This window comes from Naegleria fowleri (genome assembly GCF_008403515.1).
Source record: "Naegleria fowleri strain ATCC 30894 chromosome Unknown tig52, whole genome shotgun sequence".
In the NCBI taxonomy this organism is placed as follows: domain Eukaryota; phylum Heterolobosea; class Eutetramitea; order Acrasida; family Naegleriidae; genus Naegleria; species Naegleria fowleri.
The window spans coordinates 385,475-411,259 of NW_025407984.1; the positions used below are offsets into that span (position 1 = coordinate 385,475).

At 36.6% G+C, this 25,785-nt stretch overlaps 13 protein-coding genes across 13 annotated transcripts; 6 read left to right on the plus strand and 7 right to left on the minus strand.

The window, feature by feature from the left end:
- Nucleotides 1-112: 112 nt before the first annotated feature.
- Nucleotides 113-1,637, minus strand: FDP41_006549 (uncharacterized protein; the record flags this gene model as incomplete). Its single annotated transcript, XM_044710196.1, has 3 exons — nt 113-843; nt 903-1,300; nt 1,579-1,637. The coding sequence occupies 3 exons, from the start codon at nt 1,635-1,637 to the stop codon at nt 113-115; spliced, it is 1,188 nt and encodes a 395-aa protein (XP_044559230.1).
- A 163-nt stretch (nt 1,638-1,800) lies between these two features.
- On the minus strand, nt 1,801-3,138 carry FDP41_006550 (uncharacterized protein; the record flags this gene model as incomplete). The annotated part of the gene is made up of 2 exons (XM_044710198.1): nt 1,801-1,909; nt 1,988-3,138. The coding sequence occupies 2 exons, from the start codon at nt 3,136-3,138 to the stop codon at nt 1,801-1,803; spliced, it is 1,260 nt and encodes a 419-aa protein (XP_044559231.1).
- Nucleotides 3,139-3,337: 199 nt separating this feature from the next.
- FDP41_006551 (uncharacterized protein) lies at nt 3,338-5,320 on the plus strand (the record flags this gene model as incomplete). Its single annotated transcript, XM_044710199.1, has 1 exon — nt 3,338-5,320. One exon carries the CDS (start codon nt 3,338-3,340, stop codon nt 5,318-5,320), a length of 1,983 nt encoding a protein of 660 aa, XP_044559232.1.
- Nucleotides 5,321-6,282: 962 nt separating this feature from the next.
- On the minus strand, nt 6,283-7,549 carry FDP41_006552 (uncharacterized protein; the record flags this gene model as incomplete). The annotated part of the gene is made up of 2 exons (XM_044710200.1): nt 6,283-7,019; nt 7,147-7,549. The coding sequence occupies 2 exons, from the start codon at nt 7,547-7,549 to the stop codon at nt 6,283-6,285; spliced, it is 1,140 nt and encodes a 379-aa protein (XP_044559233.1).
- Nucleotides 7,550-7,942: 393 nt separating this feature from the next.
- Nucleotides 7,943-10,079, plus strand: FDP41_006553 (uncharacterized protein; the record flags this gene model as incomplete). The annotated part of the gene is made up of 8 exons (XM_044710201.1): nt 7,943-8,259; nt 8,372-8,389; nt 8,502-9,042; nt 9,159-9,414; nt 9,584-9,600; nt 9,660-9,787; nt 9,848-9,903; nt 9,967-10,079. 8 exons carry the CDS (start codon nt 7,943-7,945, stop codon nt 10,077-10,079), a joined length of 1,446 nt encoding a protein of 481 aa, XP_044559234.1.
- A 90-nt stretch (nt 10,080-10,169) lies between these two features.
- FDP41_006554 (uncharacterized protein) lies at nt 10,170-12,476 on the minus strand (the record flags this gene model as incomplete). The annotated part of the gene is made up of 1 exon (XM_044710202.1): nt 10,170-12,476. One exon carries the CDS (start codon nt 12,474-12,476, stop codon nt 10,170-10,172), a length of 2,307 nt encoding a protein of 768 aa, XP_044559235.1.
- A 770-nt stretch (nt 12,477-13,246) lies between these two features.
- FDP41_006555 (uncharacterized protein) lies at nt 13,247-14,707 on the plus strand (the record flags this gene model as incomplete). The annotated part of the gene is made up of 1 exon (XM_044710203.1): nt 13,247-14,707. One exon carries the CDS (start codon nt 13,247-13,249, stop codon nt 14,705-14,707), a length of 1,461 nt encoding a protein of 486 aa, XP_044559236.1.
- Nucleotides 14,708-14,772: 65 nt separating this feature from the next.
- FDP41_006556 (uncharacterized protein) lies at nt 14,773-18,374 on the minus strand (the record flags this gene model as incomplete). Its single annotated transcript, XM_044710204.1, has 4 exons — nt 14,773-14,965; nt 15,028-17,651; nt 17,736-17,767; nt 17,837-18,374. The coding sequence occupies 4 exons, from the start codon at nt 18,372-18,374 to the stop codon at nt 14,773-14,775; spliced, it is 3,387 nt and encodes a 1,128-aa protein (XP_044559237.1).
- Nucleotides 18,375-19,653: 1,279 nt separating this feature from the next.
- On the plus strand, nt 19,654-21,285 carry FDP41_006557 (uncharacterized protein; the record flags this gene model as incomplete). Its single annotated transcript, XM_044710205.1, has 1 exon — nt 19,654-21,285. The coding sequence occupies one exon, from the start codon at nt 19,654-19,656 to the stop codon at nt 21,283-21,285; it is 1,632 nt and encodes a 543-aa protein (XP_044559238.1).
- Nucleotides 21,286-21,357: 72 nt separating this feature from the next.
- On the plus strand, nt 21,358-22,401 carry FDP41_006558 (uncharacterized protein; the record flags this gene model as incomplete). Its single annotated transcript, XM_044710206.1, has 1 exon — nt 21,358-22,401. One exon carries the CDS (start codon nt 21,358-21,360, stop codon nt 22,399-22,401), a length of 1,044 nt encoding a protein of 347 aa, XP_044559239.1.
- Nucleotides 22,402-22,515: 114 nt separating this feature from the next.
- Nucleotides 22,516-23,367, minus strand: FDP41_006559 (uncharacterized protein; the record flags this gene model as incomplete). Its single annotated transcript, XM_044710207.1, has 2 exons — nt 22,516-23,105; nt 23,229-23,367. 2 exons carry the CDS (start codon nt 23,365-23,367, stop codon nt 22,516-22,518), a joined length of 729 nt encoding a protein of 242 aa, XP_044559240.1.
- Nucleotides 23,368-23,744: 377 nt separating this feature from the next.
- On the minus strand, nt 23,745-24,662 carry FDP41_006560 (uncharacterized protein; the record flags this gene model as incomplete). The annotated part of the gene is made up of 1 exon (XM_044710209.1): nt 23,745-24,662. One exon carries the CDS (start codon nt 24,660-24,662, stop codon nt 23,745-23,747), a length of 918 nt encoding a protein of 305 aa, XP_044559241.1.
- A 32-nt stretch (nt 24,663-24,694) lies between these two features.
- FDP41_006561 (uncharacterized protein) lies at nt 24,695-25,738 on the plus strand (the record flags this gene model as incomplete). The annotated part of the gene is made up of 1 exon (XM_044710210.1): nt 24,695-25,738. One exon carries the CDS (start codon nt 24,695-24,697, stop codon nt 25,736-25,738), a length of 1,044 nt encoding a protein of 347 aa, XP_044559242.1.
- Nucleotides 25,739-25,785: the final 47 nt, after the last annotated feature.

Sequence of the window (25,785 nt, forward strand, 5' to 3'; positions counted from 1 at the left end):
TTATGATTGGCTAAAGGAGAAAACTACGAACAAGTGAATGCGCTGGAAAAAAATGTTTATTGGACGAAAGCTTTAACACAACTCGAACGTGTCAAAAAAACCATAGCTAATCTTAGAATTGTTTAATTTTCTTCTTGTTTGAAGGAAGGCAAACGTTATCAAACTCGTGTTGATAACACGTTGATGTAGAAGGCTTTGGATGTTCTTTTCTCTTCTTTGGATTTTCGCGTTCACTTTCAGCCTTTCTCATCTCGATTTGTTGTTTTACCCAATTTTCATTCAAAGGGGTAACGTGTGAGGGAAGAGTAACAGTCGATTCGTGTGGTTGTGGCGATTGGGTGAACCAAGGATGATTAAGAGCTTGTTTGGCAGAGATACGTTCACGTGGGTCTAACTTTAAAAGTTTTTCGAGGAGGTCTACAATTTGGGGATTGTAGTCAGCAAATTCCTTAAACCTTAAGCGGAGCGTATTTGGAATGGGTTTGTTTGAGAAATATTCCTTGAAGGTCGAATGCTTGCATGCATCAGGCCAATTTCGTTGATTTGGAGTTCCCAGAATTTGGAAAATCTTACTCAATTGCTCAATTTCATCAGAACCAGGAAAGAGTGGAGTTCTCAAGAGTAATTCAGCAAAGATGCAACCCAAACTCCACATGTCAACTTCTGCGCCGTATCTGCTTGTACCATGTCTATCAACCAAGAGTTCAGGAGGTCTATACCACAAAGTGACAATATTTCTGGAAAAATGTTGTACTAGCCCAAGTTCTTCAGGATGGATACGTCTACTCAGATTGAAATCTCCAAGTTTAACTTGTCCATCAGAGTGTAAGAACACGTTAGATGCTAGTAATTTTAAAAAGTGTTGTGTTAGGGAATGTAAAGCAAAAAAAGAGATACCATACTTTTTAAATCACAGTGGACTGAGCCACTTTCATGAATAAAAGCAAGAGCACTCAATAATTGCTTCATTACAGACTTGATAAATGCTTCATCTAACACAGACTGCAAGCAATTGACAACTCCAGAGAGGTCATGAGGTACGTATTCCATCACCATACAAATTGTACTATCATCATCAGTCATGAACACGTCTTGGAGTGCTACAATGTTCTGATGTTTGAGAGAACGTAGGTGAGTCAACTCTCTAACTACAGCAATGGGAATACCGTCTTCATCGTTGGCAAGTCTAATAGTTTTAATAGCTACCAACTTGTTGTTGGAACGGCATCTTGCAGAGTAGACACGCCCATATGCGCCCGAACCAATTTCAACAACCTCCTTGTATTTATCCCACTCGACACTAGATAGAACAACACAACAACAACGATGCGGCGATGAGTAGTATCATGATGTAAGTTTATGAATATAAAAAACAAATAACAACAACAACAAAATACAACACCACCATCATCACGAAGCAGAATAAAATACAAAAAATAGAGACATAGAGATGACGATGGTAAACAACAAGAAGCCATAATTTCATCATAACAATAATGAAAAGACAATATGATGATGAAAATTTAAATGGCGGTTATAAAAAATCGCGAAAACACGTGGATGATGACTTGTACGTACCTTCTGAAAACTCCAGAAGCAGAGCTGGATGAACGAGAGGATGTGTTGAGTTGAGGCATTTTTGCGGTGAAAGGCGATGACAAAAATAACCGCCAACCGTTTTTTAAAATAGATTGGAGGTGATGTCTTCAAATTCGAAAAGCAAGGCTTGTTTTTATTCACGAGAGAAATTCAGAACGAGCGTGAGAGTGGTCACACACGACAGCCAATCACCAAATCCACCTAAAGGGTTACAGAATGTATAAAACTTGCTTTGAAATCTTCAAAGATACCCTGTTGTATACATTCACGAATCTTTTTAAAGAAGGAAAGATATCTGTGAAGATTGTGCCTGTAGTTGTCGTGTCAAAATGATATTTCGATGTAGAAAAAGAGTCACGTTAAGTGCCTTATTGCAAAAGGTACTTACATGGTCAGCAAAATTTCCCCTAACATTTCATGAGTGTTCAACAAGTGATGAATATAAGCCTTTGTATGATTTCTACAGGTGAAACACTTGCATTTTGGATCTAGTGGAGAAATATCTTTTTCATAATTTCGATCTCTTAGATTAATTGTCATGTTGGATTTTTGCAAAGTGTTGTGATTGTTCGAGGAGTTTGTGTTCACAACTTCGTCCACTGGATACACACACGCCATTCCCATTTCTGCTGCAATAAAAGGATAAACTCCATCAAACAGGTCGACACCCTTTGCAACACATTCTAACACTTCGAGAGGATGATCTTTTCCAGAAATAAATAATAATAGTTTTTCTACATCACATTTCTGTTTGGTCTTGAGATGTTCCTTAATTTTGTCAATTTTCTCTAAATTATCCATTTGTGCAATATCAATATTAATTCCTTTGATATTATTTGTATTTGAGAAATATTCTTGCGGCAGCAAGGTTGTCATCTCATCGTTGACATAAAAAACAGAATAAAACATCTCTGGAATGTGTAAAGACTTTCCAGAGTCAACAATTTCTTGTCTCTTAACGACACAGTGTTGTCCCCATTTCTCAGAGCACGTTTTGGCTCGCTTCCATTGCTTTCCACTTCCAAAAGAGCCATTCACAGCACACTTTATACTCGTGTCATACATTCCAATAAATAAAGTTGGATTAAAAAGGGTGAATGTCTGGCTTGTGAACTCATCAGCTGATGTCTTGATTCTTCCCTTGTCTAAATCTGCGTAAATTCCCTTCTCGTTGGCATGGCTGGTTGGATACGGAAATTCCACATTCCGAATTGTCTGAAAGAGTGGATACTTTTCTAAATGTAAATAATTTGAGAGAGTTTTTTCTGGATGATCCTTTTTGTACTTTACCAATACATCAAGGCTTGGATTTTCCATCAAATCCCAATAATTAATATTCAAAATGACACTTTCATTAGAGCCTAGCACATTTTCAATCAATTCATCAAAATGGTCGCAAGTAATAATTGGAATTGCTCCTCTCCGAGTATGAACAATATAGGCAGGAGTACAATACTCCTTATCAGGAAATTGTGGGAATGAAATAGAGCCGGTTCTTGCCTGTGATTGCGAGGAAAAAGATGAAAGCGAGAATTGCATTTTTTTTATGGTGATTTTGTTTGATCGGATTTTTGTTTGGATGATTCAAAGAACATTAATTCACAAATCTTTAAAATCAAATTCAAAAAGAGTGAGGAAGATTAAGCTCGACATTGAAGTCATGACAAACACTGGTCAACATGATGATATTTTTAGTCTTTGTCTTGATTGATCTTCAACAATTTCAATTTCAAAAAAAATGACTCAAGCCAGAAGGCATCAAGCCTTTAGCGCACAGCAAAAGAAACAACAACTTCAAGATAAACGGAAAAAGAAGAAGGAAAAGGAGGAAAGGAAGGATGAAATGTATGATTGGTCCAAATGGAAGGAAGTTAGTTATAATGACAAAGGAGAGAATGAAGATCATGATGTTGATCAACAACAACATGTTGCAACAATGAACATTCCGAAGGCGAATCCTTTGGAAAGAATGGGTGAATCGTTTGAAGAAGAGCCTGAAATGAATGTTGAAGATGATGCTGGAAGCTCTGATTCATCTTCGGAAGAGGGAGACTCGACATCATCAGGAGACGAAACAACTGATAAACAAGATCGAGAATATACATCCATGGTCACATCGGAATATAAGCTGAAAACTAAATTTGCAAAAGAAAGTGAGGATATTATACAGAAAAGAAAGATGGAAAGCTTACGACCATTGGAACCTTATTTAAGCCGTCCACCAAAGTTCAAGTCACTCCAAGCCGAGGTGAATGAAGGATTTTCAATGATTCCTATGCCAATTCAGCCACCGATTACTCCTGGCATGACAAAAGAACAAGTCGAGCGGATGGAAGAAAATTACTTTAAGAAATATCTTAGTGAACAAATTTATGGAAAATACAAGCAAGAGGATTTGAATTACTTTGAAGAGAACGTACATGTTTGGAAGCAGCTGTGGAAAACCATTGAATTGTCAGATATTCTTTTTGTGGTTGCCGACATTAGACATCCACTTTTTCATTTCCCTCCTTCTCTGTATGATTACATCACCAACGTTTTAAAGAAACCTTTCATGTTAGTGTTAAACAAGTGTGACTTGATTTCACAGGAGAAACAACAACGATGGGCCAAGTGGTTCAAAGACAACTATCCAAACGTGCAAGTGTGCTTATTTACAAGAGGAACCGGCTCAGGTAAAAAAACAAAAAGTAAGGAGGTCAAATTGGAGGAGCTTAAAATCGAAAAAGGTTATGCGAAGAATATTTGGCGAGTTGCCAAGTCTCTATACGAATCTTTCCACATTGAAAAGAACAAAAAAAGCAAGGAGGAGGAGCAAGAGATTGTTGCTCAGCTTGTAAAGGAAGATTTTGATGGTTTGATGGCTGATTGTGACAAAGCTGAGCTACCCACTCCAAAACCAAAATTGAAAATGAAGAAAAAATTAAGAAAAGAGCGAGAGGCCAGAAAAATGGGAAATATTCCTGCTGAGGAGGAAGAAGCATCAAGTGAGGAGGAAGAAAAAAGTGACGAGAGCGAACAACAAATTGATTTAGATAAGAGATATGACGGATGTGTGATTGGCTTTGTTGGACATCCCAACGTAGGAAAGTCAAGTATTATCAACGCACTCACAGGAAAAAAGGTTGTTTCGACATCGTATACTCCTGGTCACACCAAACATATCCAAACTCTCTATTTGGAAACCAAGAATAAGATGATTCAATTTTGTGATTGTCCAGGATTGGTATTTCCTGCCGTCGGTGTCTCCAAAGCTCTTCAAATTTTATGTGGAATTTATCCAATTAGTCAAGTGAGAGATCCATACAGCGTTGTTCGATTTTTGGCTGAGAGAATTGATCTAGTGAGGCTTCTCAAACTGCAACAAGATGAATATGACGCTGAAAATAACATTCCATGGTCTGCATGGACGTTATCAGAGGCATATGCTCGAAAGAGAGGATACATGACAAAGAAAAATGCACGACCTGATGTGTACAGAGCTGCTAATGAACTCTTACGTCGTGTCTTAAAAGGTGATGATCCAGCCTTAATATTAGCGTTTGATCCCCCAGGAACAGAGATTTCTAAAAACCAACAAGATAGTAATGCCTCAGCAAATTCATCCTCTGATGGACAGACCAATCAAAAAAAGAAGCAAAAGAAGAAGAAAAATGATGTAGATTATATCAAAGAATTGGAAAGAGACACAATGAATCTTTCTCTCGATGATGAACAGTAGGAATGAAACTATTGCTACACATGTGAGTTTTGGAACATCATCTCTTAAGAGTTGTCTCAAATTCTTCTTGTCACAGCAACTCCAAATGATCTCAACCATTTTTTATATTGATTGAGTCTCTCATCATCAACTAATTCTTTGGTGGATCAATAATTTCTTCAAAAAGCATAAACTCTACTTTGGAAATTTCTTAAATCCTTCTTCATGTGTTTTCTCGAGAGAATGATTTGAATGAATAAATTTGTCCATCATTTCGTGAAGTTTGAAAATGTTTACATGCATCAAAGCAGGCTATTACTTTTCTCTTTTGATTAGTCTTCTTCTCGTAGGAGCACTCTTCTCATTGGGAGTGGCTGGTTTGATTGAATTATCATTCCACGACCCAAATGCAGTGAAAAACACTCCTCAATGCCAATTACACACCATCTATGCACTTTTTCTTGCCTATTCTCTTTTGGACGTTGTTTTCATTTTCAATTGTTGTGTCTCTGCCATGAGGAAGAAGAGTTCCGATGCATTCATGACGGTCGCTGGTTGTTGCAATTTGATTGTATTTGTTACGTGTGAGGCCTTGTTGATTGCCATGACAGTTTTACTGTTTCGATTCGATTGTGATTATTGGAAAGAGTCGAACATTCAACCCATTGCCATTCTGGTGGTGATTGGATTGTGTTTGAATAGCTTGGTGTTGGGTTGTGTCGTGTTGGGTTGTTGTGCATGGATGTGTGTCATGATGTGTTTGGGGATTCCAAGAGTCGGCTACGAGTATTTGTAGTCACTTTCATCAAATGATGAAAATTCGAGTTCGTTCTTATTTGGAGATTCACTCATGAAAACAAGAGCAAAGTGGATTTCAAAGTGGATTGTAGTTGAAAACACCTTTTATATATTGATTTTATGTGAAATTTCCAAAATTGAAAGTGTAACCTTCTTCAACCATGTAGTGGAGTGCCATCTCATCATTATTCCGTTTCCACTTCTGAAATAATTAAATTCCAAATTTGATCTCTCTTTTCACTATCATTTTCAATTCCCATAAAATTTGTAATTAAATCTCCATGATAAAACGATTCGAGTAAGTGAAATTGAACATTTTTAGACAATTCTGAAAGTTTTTGATAAAATGATTCAGATTGTACATAGGGACAGGTAATATCCTTCTTTCCATGAGCAATGACTGTGTGTGGCCATTGTGAAAATAGATTTTTCAAATTCTCATCACTATTTTCCTTTTTTAAAAAATCAATAATTAAGGAAGGTGAAAAAAGTGAAAACCTTTCAGTTCCTTTACACACTTTCCACATGGGTGAAATAATGTGAACTTGTCTCTTCTTTTCATATTCATAATGAGTGACCATATCATAAACTCCACACAACAAGACAAGTTTTTTCACTTGATGAATATTCCAATCGGTGGGTTCATAATCGATCGATTTGGAAATCTTATTCATGAACACACAGGAAAATAAATGAGCACCTGCAGAGTGTCCAACGAGAATAAATTCCGGCTCTTCGACGAGTAACTTTGCACGTTTCATTACAAAATCAACTCCTCGATCGACATCTTCAATCATTTCTTCCAGGTGACCTTTTGGAAATAGTGTGTAATTCAAATTGTAGCATAAATGACCATTTTGTTGACACACAAATTTGGAAAAGTTATGGTAGAGATCTGCATGTCCACTGTGCCAAGTACCACCTGTGTGGAACGATGGTTCAAAGTGTGTTTTCCATTCATGGTAAATTTTCAAATAAGGAAAATAAAATTTGTGAAAGATAATCCAACACATATAGAAACATTAATTTCATCAACAAACAACACGAACCATGTAGAAAAATCACCACTCGACACTTTTCAAATTTCTTTCCTTCCAAATTTTCCTGCCTTACTTTCATTGGAATATATTCATTCAAAGTTTGTCGATCACGTTGATCTGCATATCTCATTCCATAATTCAAAATAAAATTATTAGAAGATGCATCGGAATGTGAAGATGCTCCAAATATGGCTCGAACCAAATGGAAGATGAAATTTCTCACAAGATTAAAAATTCGATAAATTTTGGAAATTTTCACATGAGAGGAATGAAATTCATGATGATTCGTGGTAATATCTTGAAACACATGAAATTCATTTCTCAAAAACCATGGAATGTGTCTTATTTGATACCAAATAATATCGAGAAGAATAATTGCTTCACAACATTTGCGATAGAGGAAGGACAACATTTTTTTTCGAAAATTTATTTTTTTAATTCTATATAATAATTTATAGAATGTCATTTATATTAAATGTAAATCAAACGATGGATTTACAATGAATGTGTTTGTGAGAGAATTCATAACCTTCATTTAAAAAAATTTTATTTAATTTTTAATTGATTCTCAAATTCCAATTTGATTTTTATTGTAAAGTGTTCACATCGAGAGTGACGACCACTCGATATCTGTTTTACAATTTCAAACTGACAAAAAAAATGTAAGTACATCCTCATGTACGGATTCAATGCATCCAACTACTAAAATTTCCAAAATCATCGGATAACATGAACCATCACGATTATCAACTTTTAAATCATTCACTTTTTCCGAATATTCATAGATACTGTCATCATCATTCAAATGTCATCTTCTCATCAAATTTTTGATTCTCTTACAAGTGGTAAATCTGTAGCAGAAAGAGCTCGCTTCATTCCTCTTCGTTTAAATTTAGAAGAACGAAAAAAGTTAAGATTATTAGAAGCTGCTTTGAATGTATCGGAATATACGGACAAAATTGATACGATTCGGACTATGGGTAAATTGAAAAGAATTAAAGAACAATGTGAAGAAATTTGTGCAATTTTGTGTGGATTGATGGTTGCTGCGGATTACAAGCTTGGACAAGAGTTGATTGCGAATAAGAATTTTAAAGACAATGAAGAGTTCTTTCAAGAAATGTAAGTGATTTGTGAAGTGAGTGAAATGATGTATGAATGTATGAAATTCTCATACTAATCAATACTACTACCAAAAATGTTTCAATCATAAATTCCATTTCACAAATGACAGATTTGAAATTGGTCGAAGGTATGTGAAAAGACAAACACTTTCTGTCAAAATTCTTTTTTTACATGAAATTCTCATGGAATTCATGTTCACCTTTTTACAATCTAAACAAATTTTGTGTCATCATCATTAGATATAAAATCATGAATCCAGAAAAGATGAGAAGTACCTACGGAAAATTATGTTACATTATTCAAGATTCACAAATTCCAGAAGTTCAAGAAATGCTTGGATTTAAATTAGATCATCCTGTTAAAACAGTTTATTGGTTTTTAGAACAAAAAGGTGTTGCTGAGCTACTTGAAGATCCAGATATCAACATTGCCACCAATGAAATTTTTGCAGATGGAAAATCAAGAAGTTTGGTCGAGCATGAAATTAAACTTAAGGAACAAGCTGTCAAGAGAATTTGTAAAAAATATTCTGAAATGAATGATATTGAACCAGAAGAGATTGAAATGTGTCTCTATTCCATCAGTGATTCGAGTAGTTATTTGAGACAAGCAGTGTATCCTGTGGACACCATTCTTCAATTTTTCCTTAACAATTTCTCACGTGATCATTATGAAGAAGGAAAATCATTGGCCATTCAAGCTGGAAGAGAAGGTGCTCGTCTTTCACACAATCATGCCATTCAATTTGATTTTGTGTATCAAACTCTGATGCTTTGGAAGGTATGTGAATTTGAATTTTATTGCTTGTTTTGGATTCAATAACCCATATATCGTGAATACATGTGAAATTTATTATTGTCACTCACGAACAAACGTCAATGAATGATTGAATTTAGAATGTTGGAAGAGACATGTTTGAGTTATGGTTTTTGGCAGAGAGAGATTTATTTTCTTCAGATTATCCCTACTCATTGACCAACACTGGTCAAGGCCTGAATAGAGTTCAATATTCACCACTTGTGAGAAGAGCAATGGAAAGGATTTTATTACAAACACAAAGAAGTACATCATCATGGGTTGGATCTTCGGTCATTCACCTTGGAGATGATGCTGTGCCAAATGCATTGATGTTTATTGACAAATATACACAAGGTATGTGTTATTTGGAATTGAGTATACTTTAACTTTGGAACATGTTCAACACTTGGATACTATTCTTGCAAACCTCTCACTAATGCCACTCTCTGACATGCTGTCTTTGTAATAATTTTGGCTGAATATGATTCTTTTAACCATTTTTGGATTATTATTAATGATATAGTTCCAAGAATTTTGAATGTAAGTGTGGAATTTATTTTTGATGGAGCGTTGGTGGTCATTCTATAATCTTTGTTCAGCCAATTATTCAAACCTTGAAAGAAATTGACAATTATTTGGTCAAGGATGACAATTTAAAGAAATATATCGACGAAACCTTTGGAGGTCCAGAGGAAGCCAAATTAATGATTTTGTTGGATTTCTTTAGGTAAGTGTCTTTGGATCAAAACAACATGATCTTTGTAAACCCTCCAAATTGAATTTCAAGACATGGGTTTGATGGAAGTGGTGCAGATAACTTTTTCATGGCTGGATCTTGCATTGGTATGTTTTTTCAATTAATCATCATGTAATTTTTCTAATAATTTCACAAATTACCATTTAAAGATGGAAGATTGACTTCAGCTTGGAACTGGACTTCAAAGATCAATAAGAAACCATACTATCCACTCTTTCTTTTGGGTGGTTTTATTGGTTTCGATGGAGAATTTAGAGGATAACAAATGTTTTCAACTCAGTATATTGTTTTACGTGCATGAAAGTTCACTCAGTAATAAATTACAAAACATTTCAACAAAATTGTGTGATAATCATTTATCTGGTTTCTTGTACCAGCCTTCAAAGATAGAATCACCATTGCTCACATTGTCAAAAAAATTGTATTCTGCACCAGGTGAGCCAAAGGTGTCACTTGGCAGAGGTTGAGGAGTCATTGCAACAGTCGATTCTTCTTGTGCTGGTGTCGTCGCCACAGTAGCAGCAGCTTCTTCTTGACAAATGCTAAACATCCAAACATAACCAAACACTGAGCCATTGCTTTCTGTCACTTTTTGTCCGTAGCAATTCATCTTGAGGTTGGACTCACTGGATTGTGAGGAATCAGGAGACATTTGAGCCTCCAGCTTATCTGGCAGATCCAATAACACGGTGTTTGCCAAAATTTCCATGATGGTGCCTTTCATTTCTGGAATGTCGTAAAGCCTTCTTCCAAAAAAGCTTTTTCTGTTAGCACTAAACAGGTTATCAAATCGTTCATTGTTCCATAATATCACAGCATTTCTGTCATAAAAACACGTTGGTTGCTTTGATCCAAAAAGTCTCTCTAAAATTTTCAAAAACATTTGTTGAAATGTGAATGAGCTGTCTTGAAGCAACGATTCTCTGGTAATAACATTCAAATCATAATCTGGCCGCAAAAACTCTAGCTGTGACTGAGGTACATATTCTTCGATATTTGAAATCTTGAGGTTTGGTTGTGATAACCTAATTACTATCCATTGAGGTAAACCTAGCTCATTTCTGATGCAGCAAAATTCAGTTGCTAATAGTACGCATTTTCCTATTCTATTCACAAATCTAATGGGATGTTTGCATGAGTCCGTATTCGTACTAAGCATTTGTAATAGCAGAATGTCATGTTTAATGACATCTTGTGGATGAAGAAAATTTTGAACCATTGCTTGAAATTCTATCTCTCCTACATTTGAAAATCCCAACATATCTTTCATGGCTTCATTAACTTTGACTATAAAACCATCTAATAATGTAACCATGCTTGGAATTGTGTGATTCATAATTGATTTGTCATCTCCAAGAATATCTATGATTGATCCAATGACTGAATTTTTTTTCCTATGATTAATAATTTGAAGTCTAGAGCTAGATTGACTGATGGGTACCTTTTGTACTTTTTTCCCTCTTGATTTGTCTCCATAAAAGCAGCCTTTTGGTTTTTGTTGAAGAGGAGGATAGGGGTTTGAAATTTCTGGAAATTGAGGCACGTCTTGCCATGAAGAATAATCCAGTTCTTCATTGAGAAAATTTCCTGTTGAGGATGAAGACGGTGTTATGGTGGTTGAGTTTACATTTGTTGAGGGTGTCAATTTTGGCATTAAAAGATCCGAGGGAATATTGTTAATAAAATTGTTTGATCCCATTGAAGGTGGTAAGGAAGAAAGAGATGGAGTAGAGGAAGAAATAGGAGCAATGTTCGATTCTGTTGTAGTTCCTGTATTATTGGAGCTAGATTGGGCCATTGCTTCAGCATTTTCAGTGGATTTGCTTTTTTTGGTGGCCTCGATTTTCTTTGTTGTTTTTCTCTGTTTGGTTTTAAGTTCAGTTCCTCCAAGTGACGATGACGATGACTTTTTTTGCTTCGATGGTGTCTCACTCGAAGATGCCTTAGAGTTGGAAACACTTGTTGACGAGGCAGCGTTTGGAAGTGACGATGAACTCGACGATGTTGGTTGTTGCTGCTGTTGTTGTTGGGCAGCCGCCGCATTAGCCAATAATTTGGCATTTCGTCTCTTCTTCTTTTTGTCTTGCTCAAGTTTAAGATGAAATATAAATTCTTCCTGTGGTCCTCTCTTCTTTCCGCACCTCATCTTTCTCTTCTTCTTCTCCACAAGGTTGTACTTTTGTGCCAGTAAAATATCAGCCGGTATCGACCCTTCATCATCTTGTTCAATGACAGTCGGACTTGATGGCCTTGGTGGTGGAGACGGTGATCGTTGTTGCATACTGGGCGATTGTTTTGATGAGGATGCCGTTGTGGAATTATTTGCTGTCGAAGAAGACGAGGATGGGGGAGTTGGTGCCAAAAGCATAGAAGCAACCGGTTGTTGAGGTGGCTGAATACCTCCGAACATTTGTAACATTTTCATCATCATCATGGGGTCTATGTTTTGATTCGAATTATTTTGATTCGGATTGGTATTATTCAATTGCATACATTGCTGTATCATTTGCATCATCACCATTGGGTCATCAATTGAACCATTCATTACTAACGAAGGAGGTGGAGGCAAATTATTTGAAGACGTGTTAGTTGATGATGAGGAGGAGGTATTTGGTGGTGTATTCATATTGTTACTGGGAGTGTTGTTGTTGAGACTCATTTTCAAATTGGTTGACGTGCGAATAATTAGGATTATGGATGATGGTGTTGTTGTTGTTGGTGGAAGTTGGGGTGATACTACCAAACCACTATAGGAAATAGGAGGGTAATGATGATGATGATGGATGTGAGAGTATTGTTGCGACACAAAGGCTTTTCTCACTAGTAGTAGTACTCTCGGTGTGTTGAATAAATTACTGATCGGTTGAATGGAAACCCTGTAACAATATCTGATGCCAGCAGTGGCGTTGATGATGAAATAATCCGCGGTTTGTTATCAGCAGCAGCACAAATTGTTCCACACCACACTACTACCAATCACGACAATAATAAAAACTCCGTACGGAATAACCGCGGTTGTTTGCTAAATAATGAGCAAGTAGTTTCTGTTGTTGATGATGATGAATCGTGTGTTATGTATTACTATTTCAAAATTCACCTATTGTTGTTGATAATGATGATATTGTTGTTGATGATGAGAGGGTGGTGAAGGAAGCAAAACGTTGGCGCAACAATTCAAGAATTGGAATTTTTTCTTTGAATCATCCATCAACAAGAAAATGTTGCGAAAGGCTTTTAACACGTTCATCGAAAAGGTGAACGGAAGAATGAAAACACTTGAACCATTAAGGTAGATTTTGAAAAGAATTGGCACCAGTATTGATGTCAATTTTAAAGAGTCTATACTTGAGTCAATACTTTTTGGGTCAATCGAATTATATATTCTCGAACGACAACAACAACCAGAAAAAAAAATTCCCTTCTCTCAGCATGCAGTGCACGGTTTGTGATTCAACGGTCAAGAATTTTGTGTGCTCATCGTGTCTGATAGACGCCACTCGGAACAAGATAGAATCTATTCTGAAATTACAAAAGAAGAGAGATGAATTGAAGAAAAAAGTTGAAGAACAAATTATTGCACCCGAGAAGGATTTGAAATCCCGAGAACGAAATATTCGGAATCAAAAACAACGAAATAATACTCTCCGAGAATATGTAAAACAAATACAACAAGAAAATACTGTTCAAGAACAAATCACGACTAAAAAGTTTGAAGAACATATCGCTCGGACAAAATTATTTTCTGCAAGCAGATCTGAACTTGTAGAAATTATGAAAGCAAACAAAATTAGACCTTCAAATGAAATTGAAGATCAAGATAGTTTCATCAAAAATAGAAGACAACATTGTACTAATTTATTACAATATTTCCCTATATTCACAAATAAGGGCAGAATCACGACAAAAATCTTTGAACGATCAACCTGTATATTGTGCGCTCCGAATAGCAATGTGCTGTACTTTTTACATCGGGAATTTCACTTGCCCATGGGTGTCGTGAATGAGGGTTTTGATTTTATTGAAGCAATTTTAAAGCATGACAATCCAGAATATATTCAGAGCCAAAATAAGCTTAACCCATTGAGCTCTTTCAAAGAATATTGGCCATCACAAAACGCACTTTATGGAATGCTTGGATACATTGTATTAATTGTTCAACAGTTGTCAAACATTCTTGAAATTCCACTTCCATACAAAATGGAGTACAAAGGATCAAAATCTATCATTATGGATATCATTGGTTCAGAAATGAAAAAGAAAAAGATTGAAACATCTGATTCTTCCATGATAGATTCACCATTTGAATCTCCTTACCACTATGTTCCAGAGCCCAGATACAAGAAATATGCTCTTTATGAAAATGATTCAACATTTAATCCTGAACCAATCCATGTCACACCTTTCAGTTTGAATGATATTTCTTCTGCAAGTTCTGGAAAATCTCTACCCAACTTACCTTCTGGTAAAGAAGATGGAACCCTTTTGTCTTCACTCAGCTCGAGGGAACAGTTTGCTGAGAGTGTACAGTTGCTGAATGATAACATTGTTGCAATTTGTCACGCTCAAGGCATCATGGTCTCTAAACATAATAGCAACAACTTATTTCATAATTTATTAACCCTGTACCACTATGAGAATATTGGACGTTTAGGTCCCTTTTCGTTCTATGGATATTCCAAACATAGGAATACCAGTTCTAATGCCACCGTCACTCACTTCAAATCGAATATATTGGAAAACTATTACTACGATCAAGCCATGGATATTATGAGAAAGATTATTGTAAATCCTCCTGAAGATCTTTGCTTACCTCAACGACCAACGGCTTTCAAAGACATGTTTGCAAACATTATTCAAGAAAATTATCTTCATGACGACGATGATGCCTGAAACTTGTGTGAAATCATGAATGAACTTGTACAGATCATCTTGTGAGAACAAAATCTAACAATAATTTATTTACTGTAATTGATTGTATTTTCCTCGTAATCATCTCTCTCAAAATGTTGAGCTAATCTTGTGGATTCATTAATCTCGTCCATTGCTGCGTAATCCTTCCGTCGGCAGCTCACAGCAACACTAATACAAACCACGACTGCCATCAAGATGACTGTCATTCCAGCCGCTCCAAATAAGAATGAGGAAATGCTGTAATATGTCAAGTATTATAATGTAAAATCTATTCTACAAATGGATGAGAAATAACTTACCTAAACCAATTATCACCTTGATTCTCTTTCCACAACAATAATGTGAATGTTCTAATTTTTCCTGGAGCAAGCTCAACTCTTGTAAAGTTCATACGATTCTTAATCAAGTCATTTAAGGAAAGAGTTTTTTCTGCCACTTGCGAAAGAGTGTACTTTGAAAAGATGGACTCTGGATACAAAATTGCTGGAACTGAGAAACTGGGACTCTCACATTTCTCATAAATATGATGGAATCTAAGAACAGTGAATGATGACTCATCACTACTGTTTCTTCTTGTTTGCAGTGATAATAAATGTACATTGGATGGAAGTGCATTCACAAATCTCTGATTTACAATATATTTTGAAGAAAAATCTCCAATCGCCTGTTCAATATCTTTTCTTGTAATGGAAGCAACATTGGTGGGCATGAAGATGGATTTGGAGACAATCTTTAGAGCTGGATGATTGAAAAGTTTGGCAATTTTTGGTCTTAAATTATTCGAGTCGTTAGGGTTGGCAATTAACACTCGTAATGGAATCACAATGGCTTGAGTGACATTCAAATTTTCACCTAACCCTCTGTCATCATCTGTTAATGTATTTCGATTTAACATGACTTCAATCGATCCATTGGAAAGACTCGAAACTCCCATTGCTTGTTTTGAGAAGAGAGTTAATTGAGTATTGGAACCTCTCACAAATGAAGATTCCACAAGTGGGAAATAATTTCCACTAATTCTATTGTAGAGAGAGGTGTCGTTAAATTTCACAGGTTGGTATGGTCTTTCAATCATTTCAAATCCATTGCTGTCCGTATATAACTGAGTTTGAACATTTTCCATTGAAAATCGAATGATTTGTTCTTGGTTGTCAGGTGTCTGTACACTTGTAATGACATCAAAATATAATCCTTGATCTGGATATTCATTTTCATTGTAGAGAAGGAAAGTTTGTGTGACATTATTGGTGTATCTTTGGCTTAATACTTGTACCACATTTCCTTGTGAGAATTTGCAATCCACGTAGGCCTCTTCAAATGGGAGTGCAACAGCCTCTCCTAATGGCCTGAAAATATATGCTCCATCACCGAATGAAGTGTATTGCATGATTTGTTGTGAGAGTGGAGTGCTGACACTTGTCAACTTGTTTGTGACACTCTTGAGAACATATGGCAACTTGCCATTCACAAGTTCAAAAGTGACACTCACAAAGTTATTCTCCATAATGATGGTATTATTGTAGATCTGAGGAGAATTGGGTTCTTTCTCGTTGGAGAGCTTTGGTTGTTGAATGATAAATACAGTGGAATATCCAACAGGAGGAAGCGTCACTCTGAAATGCAAATGCAAGTTTGAGTTGACATCCTCAACGACTTGAGATTCGAGATCTAATAAATTTCCACTCTCTTCATCAATGATAAATACCATGGTATTCTTACTCTTCACCAAAACGGAAACATATTCTTGAACAGTCCAAGCGAGTGAGTTAAATAACGCCATTGAATAAATTTGGTTCATCGTATCCAGTGTGTAAATTTCACCCATGGATGCATTCAACTGAATATGGGTACTCGATTTCAAAGATATGTAATCGAATAATGTTGATGCCTTATTCTTCACAATCTCAGTAGCATTCTGAATAATGTCTGTATAATTTCTCAATACAAATCGCTTCTCTGTGCCTGTAATTGCATCATGATGAAGAGCAAGAGCAAGCCCATTTCTAAGTCCTTGTAATGCCTCTTCTGCTTCTTTCAATGTTTGAGAAATGTCCTTGTTTAGATAGTATCCAACTTTATACATTTCAGCTTGACAGATAGTGTATATAAATTCGCAATTTCTCAAAAATCGTTCTCCTTCACGTATGACTGCTTTGAACTGTGGTTCAGAAGTGAAATATCCAGACCAATAACCATTGCAATTTCCAAATTGGTCATGGTCACTTCCCCAACAAGTATCATATGGAAAATAATCGCTATATCCAAATTCATTGTTATAAGTTTTGAGTGGGAATGTTTCTATTGAAGCAGAACTTGTCACACTTTGGAAATATTCACTCAATGTCGAGTATTTCATATTAATCTTAAATCTATTAAAGTTGCTATTGATGTATGAAATTAATTTATCCATATTGTCCCACATGAGATCAGCTCTTTGGAATCTAAAATCATTACCAAATGGTATTAAAAAGTTGTTGGTTCTGTAACTTTTGTTTGTAACATTTTTGATATAGCTCACTAATAACGATGCTCTTTCATCAATATTTTGAGGAGTGATAGGAGGATTGACCTTTGGATCACCCTCAAAATCAAAGCCAGTACATTCACCGTTATCAAAACAAATTTCAGGAGCAGAATAGTGATGATCAAGAACATGTGTGAAAATACATGCCGTAGGATCCGACTTTGAAGGGCACCAATTAAATTCAAATCGTTTTTCAATGACATAGGTTCCACTTTCTTTCATAGATGTATACTTGTGTTTTAAACGTTCATCAATTCTATCCAAAATGTGATATTTGAAACCCATTTGTGTGAGTAAATAAGCAAAGGTTCTCGAAGCTCCAAAGGGATCAATTTGCCAACCAACAACCACAGGTGTCACTCCAACATTTTCCTTGATAAATTGGTGACCTTGAGTCATCTATAAATTTCACAATTTGAGGTCAATGAATTATCATGGTTATTTGAAAACAATAAATGTTTTAATAAATGTTTTAAAACAAACCTGATCAATCATGGATTCATAGGTTGGAAGAGCTGAATTGGTGTTAAATCAATGAACAAATGGTTACAAATAACTCACAAATTCCAAGATTCAACACTCACCTTCATCATTCATCACCCATCCTCCATTCACAATTTCAATTTGCTTCTTATTGACCAAATTCACAAAAGCATCTCGTTGTGCTTGTGTTGCGTTATTCCTCCACCACATTTCTAAAAATACAGATTCAGACCAAACAAATCTCTTCGTTGGATCTTGATTTAAATACTTGATCACATTCGCCAAAATGACAGAAACATTATATTTCGAATAAAAATTGACTGTTTCCAACCATCCCGGATCACAATGCGAATGAGCCAAAATATAGGCATTAATAACTGGATAATCATTCGATGAATCATGAAGAGGAGACCAACTGCCATAACTTGGCTCTAGATCAGCATTAAAGGATTTTCCATCCCGACGATGATTGGATTGAGCCTTGTTGTTGTTGCTTGTTCCTCCGAGAACAACGAATGAAGAGATCAGTACCAATAGGAACACGATCAAAGAATGTAATAATACTCTGTTGTTGTGGTAATGGTTCGGATGATCACCGACCTTGTGGATCATCAATGATCGCCAACTTGGTTTGATCATTTTTTTTGAATTTATTGGAAAATAGGAAATAAGATGGTGGGTTCATTGAATCTCATTTGAGGAGACAGTTGTGGTGGAATGAGATGTCATGTGACACTCGGAAAAATCATGGTGACCAATGCAATGATGCACGAAGTGTTTATGTACAATGAATATTGAAAATTCGATTCGACCCTGTTATTATTAATCACATTATTCGACGAATAATTTCAAATGACAACATAATTTCCATGAAACGACGAGTGTGTTTCAAATCTCCATCAATTGAAAACACCACAATTTCACACAGTTTCTACTTGGAATGAAATTTGAACCTTATTCGGATCATATCGCAATTGACCTTGCATGGTTCTCTTTTCTCGTCGATGCAACACGTAGAACACCAAAGCACAAGGACAACAAAAGAGAAATAATAAAATCCAAACCCAAAGAGGGAACCTTTCAACTTCTCCCATAAATCGTCCCTTTTGAACGGGTTGAGCAGATGGAGTCATGATGATGATGTTTGTTAATATGAGAGTTTGTGTGAATTGGTATTGTTTATAAATTTAGAAGGAATAAAGAGGTGACAAGATGGTTCTAATTGTTGTTGTCGTTGAAACGATGTTTGTGGTGTGGGTGCCCAATTTCGTTTTGATTTTTTTCTTTTAATATTGACAATTGACAGTTGGTCCGACTGACTCATAAGCTTCTTAAAAGTGAACTCACGTCATCATCATGCAATACTAATCTCCTTAATATTTCCTTTTGAATTGCAAGGAGGATGAATGTTGTTTTAGTCTCCAATCATAATGATCGGAAATATTTGGTGACCATCACTTCACAAGCCTTTGAACCAAATAAAACCCATTTTCTAATTATATTCTCTTGTTTCAAATATTCAAAAAAAAGTTTTGGAATTTCGAACGTTCAGCCTCTGAGTGCATCACTATCATCCGAACGAGCAAAAGAACAACAAGTCCTTATCATCGCGTCTTTATCATTCACAACAAGAGCTTGCTCGATGAAAGTGTGAGTTCATGAGGCTTTTTTATTTTCATATTTGATTGTTTCAAACAAGCAGACTTGGTCCATTCTGCCAAACGGATTCTTTATACTTTCAACAACAATACTTTTCTGTAGTGTGGTTCTTCTATGAACAAGAAAGATCATCATCACTTGTTCAATTTTTAGTTCATCAGGAATATTTAATATTCTCATATTAATCAATTTTTCATCACCACATCATCAACCATTCTTATAATTCCGCTCCTAATTTCATCCATTCATTCCTTCATCCATGAATTTAAATTACTTTGGAGTCAATAGAGGATCATCAAGCAATAATAACAGTCAAAACAATACTCCAACTCTCGGAGGTATCAAACTAAGTTCGAGTCAACAATCCACGTCCAGTAGTGTAATTAGCAACAGCCATAGCATCAATAGTGCTACCAGCAGCTATTCATCAACCACGTTTGCAAGTAGTATTAGTAGCTCAAGCACAACTGGTCTTCCGATGTATCATCATCATCATCAACAACCATCCACTCCTTCTTCCGATCACGATGATTTGGAACAAGATAGAAATGAAATTCTCAATGCAGAACCTCACATTCTTTGTTCATCGAGCATCAACATCAGCCCAAATCCTCAAGAAAAGAAGGCTGGAGGATCAGGATTGAATGCATTGAGTGCCTCTCCTGATTCTAGATTAATTGCTGTTGGAGGTCGAAAATTATTTAGAATTGTGAGAGCCTCGTTTCAAGAAGATGAAAAGAAGTTCAAACTCGATATTCCAATCACAATATATTACTCAGGAAAGAAGAGTATGGATTTTGCGGTTGTTGATCTCAAATGGCATCCAACACTTCCGAATGTGATTGCAACTGCTCCTCCGAACGGAAAAGTAATTCTGTGGAACGTGAATAGCAGTTCGAAAAGTGGCAAGATTATTACGAGATTTAATGGTCACGAATGTACTGTTAATTCCTTGTGCTGGCAACCACATCAAGAGAATAATTTATTGAGTGCTAGTGTCGATCATACGGTTCGTTTGTGGGACAAGAGACAAGGTGGTGATTCTGTTCAAACCTTCAACTGTGGAAGTGTTGTGAGAAGCATCAAATTTAACCCATTTTTCCCTAATGTCTTTGCAGCAGCTACGGACGGTGGAGACTTTCAAGTATGGGACATCAGAAAGCCAAACCTCTATCAAAAGAAGGTACCAGCTCATAATGGTTTAATTCTTTCTCTGGATTGGCATCCAAAGAAGGGAAGTATCATTGCCACCGGAGGTAGAGACCGAGTCCTTAAGGTTTGGGATCTCAACGATACAAAGAAGCCCTTGTCAACAGTTCAAACGATTGCCAGCATTGCTAAAATTGCTTGGAGACCTGGCAATTATAATTCTCATATCGCTAGTTGTGCCAAGAATGAAGTTGGTTCAACATGCAACATTAATTTGTGGGATATTAGCTCTCGATATGTTCCCCTATTAACATTTACAGGACAACGTGCAGATGTTACAGATATTGCATGGATGAACAATTATCCTAATTTAATGATGAGTTGTTCCAAAGATAATACTTTTATGATTCATAGTGTTTACGAAGCTGAGTATGAAAAAGCGAGTCTTCCTACTACTTCACTTTCTTGGAATATTAATAATGAGCTAGTCAGTTATTATGATGAGATTGATCGAGAACAACATCAACGATATCAAACTATCCTTCAGACAGTAGCTAAAAATCCTCCTTCAGTGATCAAACAAATTAACAGGGAGACTGAAGTATTTACATTCAAGGAGGCTCACTTGAACAAAACAATTAATGTTATCAAGAGTACTGACCAAGAATGTGATTTATTTGCAGAGTCTGATGTTTCAAAAATCAAGTATTTAGCTGAAAATTATGTACTTTTTCGGAGATGACACTTTCCAACAAAAGTGTGATACCAATGCTCTAGTAGCTTCAAATATCAATAACTACAAGCTCGAAAAACTATGGAAATTAGTCAAAGAGCTTCATACTCCATCTACGAAAAAAAGAAGAAAAAGATGGAGCATGATAACGATGCATTTGTGAATCATGAAATTAAACACAAGCATCATTACACACATGACGATAACACTCAACACAACAGCACCATTTTTGAAGACGGAAACGATCAACAAAACTCAATCTTCCGGTATGGAGTCGATCATGAAGGAGAAGAGTCCGAAGAAAAATATAGCACCAATTCTAACTCACTAGATACATATCCTTCCAATGGCATTCTGTATTCTCCATTAAAACAACCAAGTGAATTCCATGGAGACGTACTCAATCTGGCTACACCACCCACTCAAGGATCTCTCCGTAAAAAGGCCAAGTACAGAGAACTCATGTCACAGGACTTTGGCCCTCCACCAAAATTGAAGATGTTTACAGGAAACGATTCGAAGAAAACACAGTCCAACATTCAATCCTTTGATGACATGGAGCGACCTAGCTCTTTACATCACCACCACGAAGAAGACGCAGAATTAATGGATATTTTAAACGAGAAGGATGATCTTGAAAAATTATATGAATCAAGCATCCAAGAAACGATAGAATATTATGCAGAAATGGGAGATATTCAAACATGTGTGGCTCTAATTGAAGTTCTCGACAAGAAACATGAAATGAGTGGAGAACGAGAAGCTCAATGGTATTTGAGTTACATTGAGCTATTGAATCGACACAAACTTTTCACATGCTCGAATGAGCTTATTAATGGATGTTCTAACTATGATGTGCATAACTTGAACAAACAATCAACCTCTATAAGGACAAGCTGTGCTAAATGTGATAGCGTTTTACAAAACACAGACACCATGTGTAAGAAATGCAATAGCAGGACCAACATTTGTGCCATTTGCCATTTACCTGTGGATGGACTGTTCTTCTGGTGTCAGCGATGCGGCAGTGGTGGTCACCTTCATCACATGACTCAATGGTTCGACAAGTACAAGCATTGTCCGGTTTGTTTAACTCATGTAAGCAAACTTCAAACCCTTACTTAATCCATGTCACATCATTAAAACTAATTTATTTACAAGCTTCATGGTACACTCTAATTGTAACGTTGTTGTTACAGATCTATTTCATCAGTTGAATGATTTTGAGCAAGAATGGTGTTAGTATTTCTTCTCATAGCCCAAAGCCTTATTGCCGGAAGATTTGGAATCGTTACCACGTGAATATCCAAGGTATCCACCAATACCTGCTGAACCTTTACGGAACTTGGGCAATGATTTGGAACGCTCCTTCCACTCCTTTTCAAAATCTTCTTCCTCCGTAACATTCTCCAACCTCTTTGTAATTTCCTCTCGTCCCTCTTTGTCTTTTATCTTCTCCATGACGCTTCTCTTGTCTCCGACTGCCTTAATAACAGAAACTTTTTCTGTACCTGTTCTAGAGTCTTTCACTGTACGCTTTGTCTTTGTCACACCATCACTCGATGTCGTTGTTGTAGTTGATGAATAACAAACGACATTATCACCCATGGCCATCTGCCTCTCGAAATGTTGATCAAAATTCCTAAACATCTCGTCTGCACGTTGCATCATGGATGAGAAATGTCCAAATGGATTCGAAAAGAAGGGATCATTGTCGAAAAAACTTCTGATTGCAAACGGATCCCTTGCACGATCACTTCTCTGAGCGTTGGTGGACTCTCTCTGTCTGGGTTGAGAGGAAGATCTGTGGTGGCGACGGTGGTGGGTATCTGACGATCGTCATTAGTACAAATATTTCGGGGGATATAGCAGTAGTACGCGTGGGCGTGGATGAATTGGTGCGAGAGTCAACGGATCAGATCTCTTGGTAAGTGTTTGAGGAGACTACTTACTCACCGCATCATCATCTGGATCTTCATATCTTACTGAACCGGCACCACTACTACTGGAATGCTCTTCATGGTGGTTTTCATCATCGGAGAGTTCCTCAAAGGTTGGTCCCTTTTCTTGGCGTGGATGTGTTCTCTTCATGTGTATGTTCTCAATGATCTCGACAATTTGTATATGATTGAATAAAGGAATGAATGAATGAATGAATGAATGAAAATATATTCAACGATCGTCGGGTCTCCACCAATAACAGACACTGACACTGCTATTGCTTATTCCGATCTCTCTTGTTATACTCTCTCAACAACGCGCGTGAGTACTCAAAAAAATAGAAAGACTTCTCTCTCGAGATGCTCCTGCAAAAAATGTTTGAGGTTTTTTTTTGAGAGCTGCGGAATACAATTCCGAAGCCTTACTGCGGTTGAATGGAGAATGAGAAATTAAGCTCTTGATGAATGAACCCTCATCAAACCTCATGAATGATTCTCATGATGATGGAAGGAATGAATTCAGTAAAATTAAGCAAATTTGACCATCAAAATGATAAATACAATAATGCCAATAAGGATGAAGAGGAGAACTCCTAAAATGATTAACACTCGACAGAGCATGCCATGATTTGTTTTCCGTGCTTGATATATGAAGGTTTGAGAATCATGACTCAAATCGGAAGTTCGTTGAGAAAGCTCTGCAGTTGATTCCATATTTGAAATGAGTTTGTCAATATTCGAAATCATGATGGATTTCACATCTTCTATTTTGGATTGAACCAGCACGATCTTGTCATTGGTTTTGACAAGACAAAAGTCTAATTGTGTTTGTAAAATTTTGGAAACTACTTGTCGAGTAGAGGCGTCTTCTTTGTGTAAGATGAAAGAAGATGATTGAACTTTTGACAAGACTTGCTCTCTCATGTCATTCTTACATCGTTCCAATAATCCAAAACAAACTCTCACAGGAACATTCAAATGTGCCAAACATACATAAAAGAAAAATCGATCTTGGTAATGGTGTTCCAAGACATGAATATTCAGATTTTGCAATTGATAAGTGACCTTCATGGTCATAAATCCATGATTGCTGCTATTGAATTGATTGAGATTGATTCGTTGTTTTTCAATGACTTGTAGAAATGTCTTCTTGACAGATTCCATCGAGAGTCCAAGTGATGGTAAGATTGTTGCAGAGGATGAATGATTCATCATGATGGGAGAGCTGTTGACCATTCCATGTGAAAGAATGGGCGAATTGAAGGGAGTGGCATTATAATTATTTTCAAGGCATGGACCCGATCGTGAATAGAGAGCCACTACGAAAATATCATGATGATTCGTCGACGAATCAGAGGCAACATCATTGATTGCTGTTGTGGAAGAGTGGTGAGAGCTCCGAGAGAGAAAAGGTGTGGACTCGTTGCTGGTGTGATCCTTCGACATTTTTTGGAATTGGAAATTGGGTCTTCGAAAAAATGTCTGAAAACCAAACCGCCCTCGGCGATGAAGACACTAATCACCTTCGCCATCACGCCTCTATCAAAGAGGTCGCTATTCGCCCGCATACTGCAAACAAATCTCTTTCTGCTCAAAAATCGGCACATGATAAATGGAGAGAAGAAATGGAAAATGAAATTCTAGAGGCTCCGTCTTCCGTCAATATAGCCAATTTGTCGGAAATACAACCAAGCCCACCCAGCATATACAACTCCCCAATGTTGTCGCAGCCAGAGGTCTCTAATATTACTACAACCTCTGGAGTCTCAGTTTTTAATACCTCAGCCATGACCGATGACCATTCTACTAAATTGAAGCGACATCATAAGCTCTTCAGAGTGGTAGCCTTTACTACCAACTCTGTCGAAGAAGTCCTTGCAACCGTCGCAATGAATGCCGATACGTTGTACGGTAGTAGAGTTGTCAGTGAATTAGATTGTATTATCTTCTTCTTCAAGTCGCGCAAATTGGCAAACCAAGCAATATCTGCTGGTGCTAAGTCCAAGCTCACTATGATACCTCAAACCGTCAAAACATCATTCCGTTATAAGGTCGACAAGGATTTAGACAAGACTAATATGCATTCTATTATCTCAACCCTTGGTTCTTCTATCAACAATATCAATTTTAGCAAGATGGATGATCAGGAATTTTGGGCTATTGGTACTAATATTGAGTTACCTGCCAATCATTTGAAGAAATTTAAGCTTTCCAAAATGAGAACAGATATCTCTCGCTTCCGTATTGCCTTTAATGGTAAAGAAAAAGATCTTCCTAAACTCAAGGGTGCCATTAGTTCCCAATGGAAAGTCAAGATTGAGAGTATCGAGTTGGCTAAGAAGATGGCTGTTGTTGGCATTAAAAAGATCAAATTACCAATAACATTACCAAGTTCGTCCAAGTTGGTAATTATAGTTTCAGAAACCTCTCATTCTCTACTAGAGTTGCCAATTCTATCAGTCACAGAATGGAAGCTGTTGAAAAACAAATGTCTGAAATGTCATCAGCTCTCCAAAAATTGACAAAGGAAATGGTTGTCTGGTCTGGTAAAAAGGTCACGGAAGGCTTT